Source organism: Coptis chinensis, chromosome 4 (assembly GCF_015680905.1).
Source record: "Coptis chinensis isolate HL-2020 chromosome 4, ASM1568090v1, whole genome shotgun sequence".
In the NCBI taxonomy this organism is placed as follows: domain Eukaryota; kingdom Viridiplantae; phylum Streptophyta; class Magnoliopsida; order Ranunculales; family Ranunculaceae; genus Coptis; species Coptis chinensis.
Genome location: NC_141459.1, coordinates 11,599,001 through 11,610,945, shown reverse-complemented (window position 1 = coordinate 11,610,945; position 11,945 = coordinate 11,599,001). Strand labels below are relative to the sequence as shown.

The 11,945-nt window shown below is 33.4% G+C and overlaps 1 protein-coding gene across 1 annotated transcript; it reads left to right on the top strand.

The window, feature by feature from the left end:
- The first annotated feature begins 5,208 nt into the window (after positions 1 to 5,208).
- Positions 5,209 to 8,767, top strand: LOC147501886 (uncharacterized). The gene is made up of 3 exons (XM_086606899.1): positions 5,209 to 5,986; positions 6,865 to 6,975; positions 8,359 to 8,767. Exons 1-3 carry the CDS (start codon positions 5,357 to 5,359, stop codon positions 8,554 to 8,556), a joined length of 939 nt encoding a protein of 312 aa, XP_086463025.1. The 5' UTR covers positions 5,209 to 5,356; the 3' UTR covers positions 8,557 to 8,767.
- The last annotated feature ends 3,178 nt before the right edge of the window (positions 8,768 to 11,945 follow it).

Below are 11,945 nucleotides of genomic sequence, written 5' to 3'. Positions count from 1 at the left end.
GTTCCCGTTAATTATTCTTTGAGATTTATTGAATGCATTTGCATCCAGTTTTCGATTGTCTGTCAATTATTCTTTGAGGTTAATTAGTTCAATGCACTTGTATCCAGTTCCTAGTTTTCCGTTAATTATTCTTTGAGGTTAGTTCATTGCAGTGTTACATTTAGTTTTCAATTTCCCGTTAATTATTCTATGAGGTTAGTTCATTGCATGCTGTATCTAGTTTCCGATTTATCGTTAATTATTCTTTGAGGTTAGTTCATTATATTTGCATCCAGTTTTCAATTTTCATCCCACTAATTATTTTTTGAGATTAGCTCAATGCATTTGTATCAAGTTTCTTATTTTCCGTTAATTATTCTTTGAGGTTAGTTGATACATTTGCATCTGGTTTCCGATTTTCCATTAATTATTCTTTGAGGTTAGTTAGCTGGATTTGCATCCAGTTTTCGATGTCATATTAATTATTCTTTGGTTGAGTGCAGTTGCATCCAGCTTCTAATTTTCCGTTAATTATTCTTTGAGGTTAGTTAAATTTATTTGGATCTAGTTTCCAATTTCACATCAATTATTCTTTGAGGATAGTTTGATGCATTTGCATCCAACTTTTTATTTCCCGTTAATTATTTATTTGAGATTAGTTTATGCAGTTGCATCTAGTTTTTGATTTCCCGTTAATTATTCTTTGAGGTTAGTTCAATACATTTTTATCTAGTTTTTTTATTTCTTGTTAACTTTTCTTTGGCGTTAGTTCAATACAGTTGCATCCAGTTTCCAATTTTCCACTAATTATTATTTGAGGTTAGTTCGATGTATTTGCATCAATTTTTTTTATTTTTCGTTAATTATTCTTTTAGGTTAGTTCAATGTAATGTTGCATCCAATTTCCGATTTCTCATTAACTATTCTTTGAGATTTCTTCAATGCATTTGCATCAAGTTTTCGATTTCCCATTAATATTCTTTGACGTTGGCTAGTTCAATGCATTTGCATCCAATTTTTTGATTTTGCATTAATAACTCTTTGAGATTAGTTTGATACATTTACATCTAGTCTCCTATTTTCGGTTACCCTTTAATTATTTTTTGAGGTTAGTTCATTGCAGTGTTGCATCCAGTCTCCAATTTCCCGTTAATTATTCTTTGAGGTTAGTTCGATGCACTCACATCCATTTTCTGGTTACCCCCATTAATTTTTCTTTAGGTTTGTTCAATGCAGTGTTGAATCCATTTTCCTATTTCCCGTTAATTATTATGAGTTAGTTCAATATAGTGTTGCATCCATTTTCCGATTTATCTTTAATTATTCTTTGAGGTTAGTTTAATGTTATTGCATCCAATTTGCGATTTCTCATTATTATCCTATTTCCCGTTAATTATTCTTTGGGGTTGGTTCAATACATTTGTGTCCAGTTTATGATTTTCTGATAATTATCAAAGTTGGTGTGTAATACCAACTTCTATTTATGGTTATGTACAATCCTCAAAACAGATAATAAGAATGTTCATCGTTTGGTAATTCATGTTAGCACGTAAAGAGCATGAGCATTGATATGTTTATTGATTCAATGACCCTTTTTCCAAAAAAAACTCAGGTACTCCTCTTCATGGTTTAATATTTGAAAACCATCAGAGACAAATGTGGAATGTGGTTCGTGATAGAAGACAAATAAATATTTAATTTACTAATGGTGTAATTAAAAAAAAAAACACTCTTAAAAATATGAAAATTTCAAAACAAACCTGTGATAAAAATTTCAATTTTGTTATACGAAAGAAATCTATTAATTAGAACCCCATCACAAATTAAAGTGAAGTAAAGCATAAGAAATAGTCGAATTAACACTGAATCACAGCATCACTCTATATTAGAAATGAATTCAGACTACAACACTAACAAAAACAAAAAGTTGGATAAGTTGCCTTTAAATATATATCAGTTGCTTTGTAGAGTCCATCATCAATAACTCGGGTATAGTCAAACAAGATTTCAATGATAGTAATGAATTTCCGTAGATCTAACATGGATCAGGCGCAATTTTCGCTAGATAAGCATCAATGAGTCGTCCAACCTTTAGGACTGAGTCATGACTTGGAGAACCAAAACCTTCAAATTCATACTCAAAATGTGATGTTTTTTTAGATTTTTCGTCTTCGATTTATTGCAAAAGAAACCAAGTGTTAAGAAATCTTTCATTTTGTAATTGTAAGTGGAACGAAAGTACCGATGAAGTAGCTTAAGGCTAACAAAAATATAGTAAAGCAACACATGTGAAAGAAAATCAGCATTATATTATATTAATAGCACATCTGAATCTAAGAACATACAAAACAATCAGGTTAGAAAATCAATCAAACGTATCCAACTAGGTCGAAAAACGCAATACTGACTGCTTTAACTTTAAGATACATTAAACATTAACTTTAACCTTAGAAGTACAGTTTCAAGTTTTGAATATATAGTCCAATAACTTCACAAAACACAAAACTCAGTTATATCGTATTAGATTTGCAAAGTTTACTTATGATTATGATTATGATTATGATTATTATTATTATTATTATTATTATTATAACTGAGTTTTCAGCTCATTTGGAAATCTCTAACATGGGCAAAAAATAATTACAAAAATTCAACATTTCTGGACTGTTAGATTTTTTTTTTAAAGATGACAACAATTTTTATCTATGTTAGACGTTTCCAAATGAGTTGAAATTTTGGAAAGATAATCATTATGGTAAGTGCTTCATAACCACAAAAAATTAGGGTTGAATTCATTTTGTAGGTGAAGTTTTACGTACGTACTTATTTTCAGTTAACTTAAGTAGCTACTTTTTAGATATATATATATTTTTTAGAATATATATATATAAGGTTGAATATATAAGGGTAGCTATATATATATATATATATTATATATATATATATATATATATATATATATATATATATATATATATATATATATATAACATAAAACATACCCTAAAAATAAGAAAACCTCATTTAAGTCTACTAACTTACCTTCTGTTGAAGAATCTCCTATTTGTGTTTCCATGTAAGAATCTCCTATTTCTGGCAGTGCCACTGACACTCCTTGAGAAATTTATTTACTCCAAAATACCATCGGCATGCAAACTACTAACACACAAACCTTAAACATGTACAAAGTAATTCATTCCCACTTGAGTACACTACTAACACCAAGAACCCCATTCAAAATTTAAACAACGATTATGAACTTATCAGATTATACAAATATAACCAAATAACACAACCATGAAAGTAAGTTTGGATTACTTCAACTTCTAAAGATATTATGGATAGAATCATTGATGTCTACCCATGCATGAATTGGACTAGAAATGCTCTTAGGAAATTAAAAGTGAAGAATAAAAAATAACAACCACATATTGAAACAAATAAAAACAATATAGAATATGGGGAAAAAACACTTGGTTATCAGATCCATCAATAAGTAACTACATTTAGATATTTAGGATGCACTAAAATCTTATTATTATGTCAAAAGAAGTTTATCCATTAGCATGGATGGGGCATGCTAATAACTATAGAAAAAAGAAATATAAGTCTTAAACACATTATATAAAATACAACTAGTAGATGAGGATTAGGTGAGTGAAAATAGTTACTTGAAAATTTTTATTGATCAAGAATTGCTCATATGAAAGAGAAGTTCAAAGCTTCAAAAACTATACATGTAAAGTTTAAAGTTTTAGATCCACTTACTAACGTTCTTATGGAACATACTAAAATATGTGGATAGTATATAGATATTGACGACTAAAATAAATAACTTAACCTTCTCCCTAGATGAGGAAGTAAATTGAGTTGGTAAACAATTAGGGTTGGTATATATACGTAAAGTGTATGGTTTGTCAATCTTTGAAGTCACAGTCAAATATTCTAATGTTAGACCTGCATTACCTTCTCCCTTAACACTCAAAACTTTATGGTAAACACAAATAAAAAGAAAGAAGACTTTTGAAATCAGCACATATTGGGGAGGTAGAGAAAGAAGACTTATAGAAATAAGACTTTTGAAATCAGCACAATAGTTGTACATTGAAGAACTCGAGAATATGAGATACTTAGAAGTTCAAGAATTGAGACTTTTAGTTCCTATTTAGTTTTTTTTCTTGCAGCTTGTTTCTCTAGCTTTTTTATCAGCAATTTTTTCTCTTGATTTGAATAGAGTCTCTCCTCTAATCTTTATTATTCTTTATTTGGATATGTATAGATTAGGAACATGAAACATAATTAATTAGGACTCTTGAAGAAGAGAGTCTCTCCTGTAATCCTTATTATTTTTTGTTTGGATATGTATAGATTAGGAAATATGAAACATAATTAATGAATTAGGACTCTTGATAAGAGATTTAGTATATAAAAGAAACATAATTAATTGAGACTCTTACTTACTATTTTTTTTCTCCTATTTTTTCTTAATCTCACTGCTTATGTGGACAGCCCTAATGATCCCGAAAAGGGACTGCTATTATATATATATATAAAGATTATGCAGAAAACATGTCTCTAACTTTCACTCCGATGGATTAATTAGCTCACTCTTCGTGTGGGGTGTAGATGAACAAACTCTTAAACTCTAGATAGAAAAATTCATTTCATAGTACTCATGGATGGATAGGGCTTTTAATGGATTGATTTTGGTCGGGTTCTAAAAAATCTGAACCCGAATCCATAAGAAAATTGGGAACAGAAACTGAACCAAATCGATAAGAAAATTGGAAACCCGAAACCGAACCGAATTGATAAATATATGTTACAAATGCAAACCGAACCGATCCAAATCGCAAACTATAAAATCAATTAAATCCAAAATTAAATCAATTAATTTCAGCAACACAATTGATAAACATATACAAAATTAATCATAAATATTACTAAAATGTCATCATATCGGTTCGGGTTCATATCGGTTCGCTGGAAGACAAACCCAAAACCAAACTAATATTTTATCAATTTGGTTTAGTTTCGGGTTGGTGGAGAGCAAACCAAATTACCGAAACTCAAACCGTTTTTTATCGATTGACAAACCAATTGACGTTGCTACTCATGGAGTAAGGGTAGATCACCAAACTAGTTTACTTTGGAACTATATAGGATTATAGGCCACTAAGTATATGCACTATTGCATCACTTAAAAAAAGAGTTGCATCCTACCACCATGTGAACACATTGTACAAATCGTCCCACCTGTCTTTTTATTCACACTAAAATTTACAAAAAATCCACACTAGTATTTCTACTTCCTCTGGAAATCCAGCAAAACAATTAGAAAAGAGAAGACGCAGCTGATTCTCTATGTAATTCAATCATGCCCATTTCTACTCAAAACCTCTTACAATCAAATCTTTATTATTTCCATTCACCCTCTCACATTCTTCCTAATTCTCTTAAACCCCCCCTCAAATTTCCTCAAAAAATCACAAACTCATCAAAATTGAAAATTGAGTCCTGCCCAAGTCGTCAATTGTTGCAAATGAGAGTATACAACTCAAATGGTTCATTACAAGGACAAGATGGTTTTGAGTCTAAGTTTAATTTTGATTATTTTTTATCAGTAGCTGAAGTTGTATGTTTAATTCCATCTGCTATAATTTCAATTGGGTGTATTGTAAATTGGACTAGTACTCAAAAACTAGTTCAATTGAACAGTAATAATAAGATTCTAGTTTGGCAAATTGGGCTGTTGGTTTTTGCTGTTTTTATTGGTGGAGTGATTAGAAGAAGACAGTGGGGGAGAATAAATCGAGGAGGAGGGGTGTCGTTGAATTCATGGCAGGGTTTGGGGTTGTCCAAGTTGGATTTAGTTGGGAGAATTGAGAAACTTGAGGAGGATTTGAGAAGTTCTACGACGATTATTAGGATGTTGTCTAGGCAACTTGAGAAGCTGGGGATTAGGTTTAGAGTTACTAGAAAGTCTTTGAAAGAACCCATTTCTGAGGTAATTAGTTGTTTATATCGTGGTTAAAATGTGGAAAGTGATGTACATTGTGAATGCTTGTTTGCTTGTTCAGTTAGTGTTTAGTCAACCCTTGAACTGCATGCTAGTCAAGAAATTGTTGCTGTGAACATGTTTATATTTGTAGATTTTTTATCAGTTATATCTTGCTTCCTTATATGCATGAAAAAAAATGAGACGGAAAAAAAATTATGTTAGTAGTGTTGGTATTGGGTTATATTCTTGAAGAACAAGTGACTTAAGTTTAGATTATTTGTTAAGAATTGTGTTTCTTAAAGTAAAAGATGCTTAGCTTTGTAAGACACCCCTCCACCCCCTCTGTCTATTGTTTGTCTTGTCCCCCTCCTTTGTCTATGTTTTGAACGGATTAGAATTAGTAAAAACAACTAGACCATCAGTTTACGCCCCTGGAAATGCATAAAATTTCGAGGTTACAACAGTTCTTCTGCTCCATACTTGCTCAGCTGGGTTTAGCAATTCATTTTTCTGAGTCTTGTTAGTCTTATCATATCTCAGAAACTAAATCTAATGAATGGATACACTAAGTTCTCAATAAAATCTGTTTTCCACAAACATTACCTCATCAATCAACCATACCTGTATTCGTCTAATGGGGAAAACCATCTTACCAATACTCAGTAAATTGGAAGAATTGTTTTGTATTTCTTACAGTTATATTACCAATCACAAATCTAACAGTAAGTTATGAGGCAACTGTTAACCTGCATATATTGGAGCTGGCCTATTATTCGTAGTCAGTAGGGTTTCTCTTGTATATTGCTTTTATAACTGTATTCAGCGCCAATATATAGAAAGAGGTCTTATTAACTAGAACTGTCAACTTTTGTTATTGTTTGCAGGCTGCGGCATTGGCCCTGAAAAATTCTGAGGCCACTCAAGCTCTACAAATGCAAGAAAACATTCTTGAAAAAGAACTCGGTGAAATGCAAAAAGTCTTGTTGGCAATGCAGGTTCTCTCAGGATATTATTTAACTGCTTTATTATGTATACAAGTTATATAATATCTAAGAACACTCGCCTACAGTGTACTTCGGGCTTCGTTTCTATGAAAATTTGCTTTGGCCTTAACCACTAGGCATGGCCTTTGTTACTGACATTGTGAAAGGTACCTGGAAAGGATAAACCAACCTTGTATTTTAATCAGGTGCGGATCAGAACCCACTTAAGATTTGCTTGAGAGAATTGAAACTCAGTGATAATTCTGACTCTTAGAACAGTTGGTGTTTAGCTAAGTTATATTGAGACTGATACGTGTGTCCGTATACGACACGGCGAAATTTTAAAAGTTGAGGTACATCACATAAAATATATGTCCGTGTCATGTCCAACATGAGCATGTGGATACATATCCAACACGGGTTATTTTAAAAATATCGCGTGTCCATGTAACATAGTTGTTTAGAAACTTAAAGCACCAAGTTCCTACTTCTTTGCATTATGTCTTGTAAGTAGTTTCTTTCTTTAAGAGCAAGTCCAATGGAGGGCTACTAAAACCATGCCACATAGGATTTTTAGGGTTTATACCTTGTCGGCCAAATATGGCAAGCCAAAACCTTGAATTTCATTCCAATCGCCCTTTCTGTTTTGAAGTGCTAAATAGATACGGACGGTACAGTTTCTGCCATCCATCCATTAATTTGTAACTTGAGTTGATTTTTTTTTTGGACAAACGACAGAAAGTCTGTTGTCCGTCGAAATTTAGCACACGGACGACAGAAAGTCTGTCATCTGTCTCCCGAAACTTAATTATGGCAACTGCTAAACAAGGCCACAAATTTGGCTGGGTTTATCACACCAACCAAATTTAAGACCCTTTTAGCAGCCCTATTGGAATGGTCATTTGGTGTTTGGGGTGCTATATGGCTTTAAGCAGCCCCATATAGCACCTCATTGGACTTGCTCTAACAAATAACTTTGACCAATAATGATTGTAACTTTGTAAGCGGTTTTCATGGTTAGACCTTGTAATCTGTGTTATATAAAGATAAAATAATCGGATGGTGATCAAGTGAACTATTTGAGATCCTATTTGTTGGTTAGAATCCGAGTTGGTACTGTGGCTATACCAGTTTTGAATACTTGGAACCTGGAATCTAACTCTAACCTTCAAAACTGACAATCAATTTGATGAAATCCTCCCAAGATGCCTAATAAGTCACTATGCTAATAAAATGTTGGTGGCTTCACTGCAACTTTCTGCTGCAGTAAATTGTTTGTGGCTGACAGATCCATAAATTGACTTGTTTCTTCATTCAAATCCTTTGTTTCTATGCATATCTTACACGAATCGCTGATATTGGTTGTCCTTGTTTCTATGGACTATGTTTCAACAGGAACAACAGCACAAGCAACTCGAGCTGATTCTTGCTATTGGGAAGGCGGGAAAGTTGAGGGAAAGCAAGAAAGAATCTGTTGTAGAAGGTACAACACAACCATTAAACTCAGTTGCAGGGAGCAAGGAAGGAAAGCAGATGGAAGGCCAACCTAAAACTGGGGTAAGACAGAGGATAGTAAGCAGCGAGAGTGCATGACTGTTTGAACTTAAAAATGCAAGCAGGAGGGGATCGTCCTGATGGAATTTACAAGTTTGATTTATTTGATATAAGGTGGTCTAAATCACTGATCTCCGCATATTCGTGTTGGATCAATCAGTTCTTCCCAATTACAAAATCTCAAGGACTTGTTCAGATACCTTTCACATAAATGTCACCATTGTAGCTTTCTTGTACAAGTTTTTAAAAATGAGACCGGTTCCTCTATAACCGGGTACCACACACACACATCTCGTATCTCGGCGTGCACACACACATCTCGGAGCATATACACAGGTATCGAGGCACACACACACCTTGGATTTGGATCAACGGCGAGATAATACAGTTACAGAGATGATCTCTGTACCGGTTGTAGAGATCTCGAGTCCTTTTAAAATTACATCTTGTAGCTGACTTGTTCATTGCATCATCATTCCTTAATAATAGTTCTTGAATATACTCGTATTGAAATGGTTGGTTATAGCAAGGCCGAAAGTTTCGGGATTTGAAGATATTTCAAACCCTCCCAAAACCAATACATATCGGAAAAATTGAAAAATCGGATTGATATATCGTTTTTGTCATTTTGGTAATAATATTCAAAAAAATTGAAAAATCGAGATATATTGGAAATATTGTTGATATATATCGGGATATATCAGTCAACAGTCAACAAAATTGGTCAAAAGTCAAATTGTCTAACTAAGTCAAATGATATATATATATTAAATATATTGTTGATATATATCTTTTATATCGGTTTTACTGATATATATCGATTTAAATTTAATTTAATTTTAGGAGCTGATATTTCAAATGTTTTGAAATCGATAGGCTGAAAAAATGATAAATATTAGCAAAAAATTGATTTTTCGACCGATATTTTCGGCCCTGGGTTATAGTCTCAACTCTGGGGTCTCTAGTGTATTAGAAGGATGCCATGTGTTATGCACGTGTTTCATTATTTTGGCACATCTGTTGTGTCTCTTAGAGCATAATCAACGCATTGCCAAATCTCATTTCTAATGTAACGAATGGAAATAAATTTGGCAATTTTGACCCCCTAATGCTTGGGCTGTCAATGGGCCTGGCCTAGATTGAATCCAACCGATAAGATAGGGACGTAGAACTTTAAATGTTGTATGATAAGACTATTGGGCCAGTTATAGATATACCCCGTCCGACCCGATAGCGAACTAAGGTTATTTTTTTAGTTTTTCAAATAAGTACTATTAAATTTGTAACTACTAGTATACATAAAATGTTAGAGTCCGGTTCCTTTAACCGGTTACAAACACACACACACACGTATCTCGGCCTTTTCACACACGCCTTAAATTTTTCGTCGAACTCTCATGAAGTTGTATACTCGAACCCAAAATGTTAAGAGGCTTGATGGATTAGTGTTGTAGTGCCACCTATAAAGCTTAGGTTTGAGCCTTACTACACTCTATTTCAGTTTTTTTTAGAGAAATAATAAAAAAAATACACTATTTCCATGTAACCTTATTGGACCTAGACCAGGCCCGAATCCGATAATGTCCAACGGGACCTAGACTGAGACTTGGACCTTCTAAATTTAAATATAATTTGGACGAGACTTGGACATAGGTGAGTCCTGTTCAAGTTCGACCCGTTAACAACCCTACCCAACGTGCTGCCAAAACACAATTTTTATTCTAACAATTGTCAAATTCCAAACCATAATACTGAGAAAAATAGAAATGAGTCGCACGGGATAAGTTGTCCCGTCCAAACAGTTGATGATGTGTCACAACGAGTTTAAATAGAATTTTAGAAACGCGACAAGTTTAAATAAATTTTTTTGTCTGGATGGGATAAGTTTTGTCGTCCAGAAATAGAAACCACAATTTCTCTATTTTTGCGTTGGTATGTAAAGTTAATTTAACCATTTGGATTGATCTAAATTGTTGATGTGTCACAACGAAATTTAGAAATGCATTGATGATGCTCTTAGTTCAACTGAAATAATTGACCAAACCAAAAAGTAAACATGATTTCATTAGTCGCCCGTGGTCTTAGAACCATTTCATTTTCCAATAAACCAAGGTTCAAGTCTATAAAGGTTAGTTTTTTTTTCCTTTTGTATGGGTTGAACGACATTGGACGCCGTTGACCGGGGCCTTCCGGCCTCTCCCGGGCCGTTGACTTACCAGAAAATGGAATCCTCTAAAGGTACTCAAGCTAAAGAGGGGTGCTTTTGCCCCTAGTCTTTTTTAGATGGTTTAGATAAAGCATCAGACAAAACAGGAGGCTTCGTAGTCTACAACAACGGTGGTTGAGCATGAAAAATCCAATTCCCCTTCCAGATCCTATGCAAATGTTACCAGAACTAAACATGGTTGAGATGTTGATACATCAACTCTCCCTACCCCAGGTATGCAAGGAGAATACCCAACAATCACCATTCAAGTAGAGGATGTTGAAAAAGGCATTAACTTTTGTAAACTTTCTCTGGTGGGGAGTTTAGACTTGGTGAAAATCAGTCTTGATAGAGTTAAAGAAATTGCATTAACTACTTGGAAACCGAAAGGCAAATGGCAAATTACTCCTCTTGGAAGGGGTTATATCATGATTCGATTAACAAATTTAGAAGATTATGGTCGTATCTGGGGACAAGGGACTTGGATTTTTGATAATCAAGTACTTCGCTTGAGCAAATGGTCTCCCAACTTCTCCACTGATAGAGAAAATATTTCTAATGCTTTAGTCTGGATTCATTTCCCTGGCCTCAGTCTAGAGTACTGGGAAGTGAAGACTCTTCTCTCTTTGGGTAAAGCTCTTGGACGACCGCTTCATGTTGATGATAACACTGCAAAGCGCTCTTTGGGTTACTATGCCAGCGTATGTGTGGACTTGGATTTGTCTCAAAAGATCCCTGATAAAATTTTTGGTTGAAGTAACAATTTTATTTAATATTTACCATTATATTTCAAATAAATATGGAAAGGAAAGAAAAATAAAATAATATATCAAGAAATTCTATAATATTTTAGATATTTTTTGATATTTTAGAAATATCCACTTTTCCATGGAAACAAAATCATATATCCTCAAAGGTTTATATCCACAATACATCCCCGAAAATTTTGTGGAAAGAAAATATCCCGATAGATAGATGTACTATGCTACTAATACACCAATGACCCAATAATTCAATTATTCCTTTTCATTTCCCGCTTTTGCAAAACAAATATGATTATTCTTTTTCCCAGTTTTTACTTTCCTTTCCCCAGTTTACCAAACACATACCATTTAAAATTATTTCCTTTCCATTCCATTCTATAGTGGACCACCCATTTTATTTCCTTTCCTTTCCATGAGTTAAAATTTAACAAACACACCCTAAGTTCTGGCAACGCGTA

Excerpts from the sequence above, each read along its gene's own strand:
- LOC147501886 (XM_086606899.1), top strand. The coding sequence starts at position 5,357 with ATGCCCATTTCTACTCAAAACCTCTTACAATCAAATCTTTATTATTTC. Across the intron at positions 5,987-6,864 it reads TGAAAGAACCCATTTCTGAG|GCTGCGGCATTGGCCCTGAA; the intron begins GTAATTAGTTGT and ends TATTGTTTGCAG. Across the intron at positions 6,976-8,358 it reads AAGTCTTGTTGGCAATGCAG|GAACAACAGCACAAGCAACT; the intron begins GTTCTCTCAGGA and ends ATGTTTCAACAG.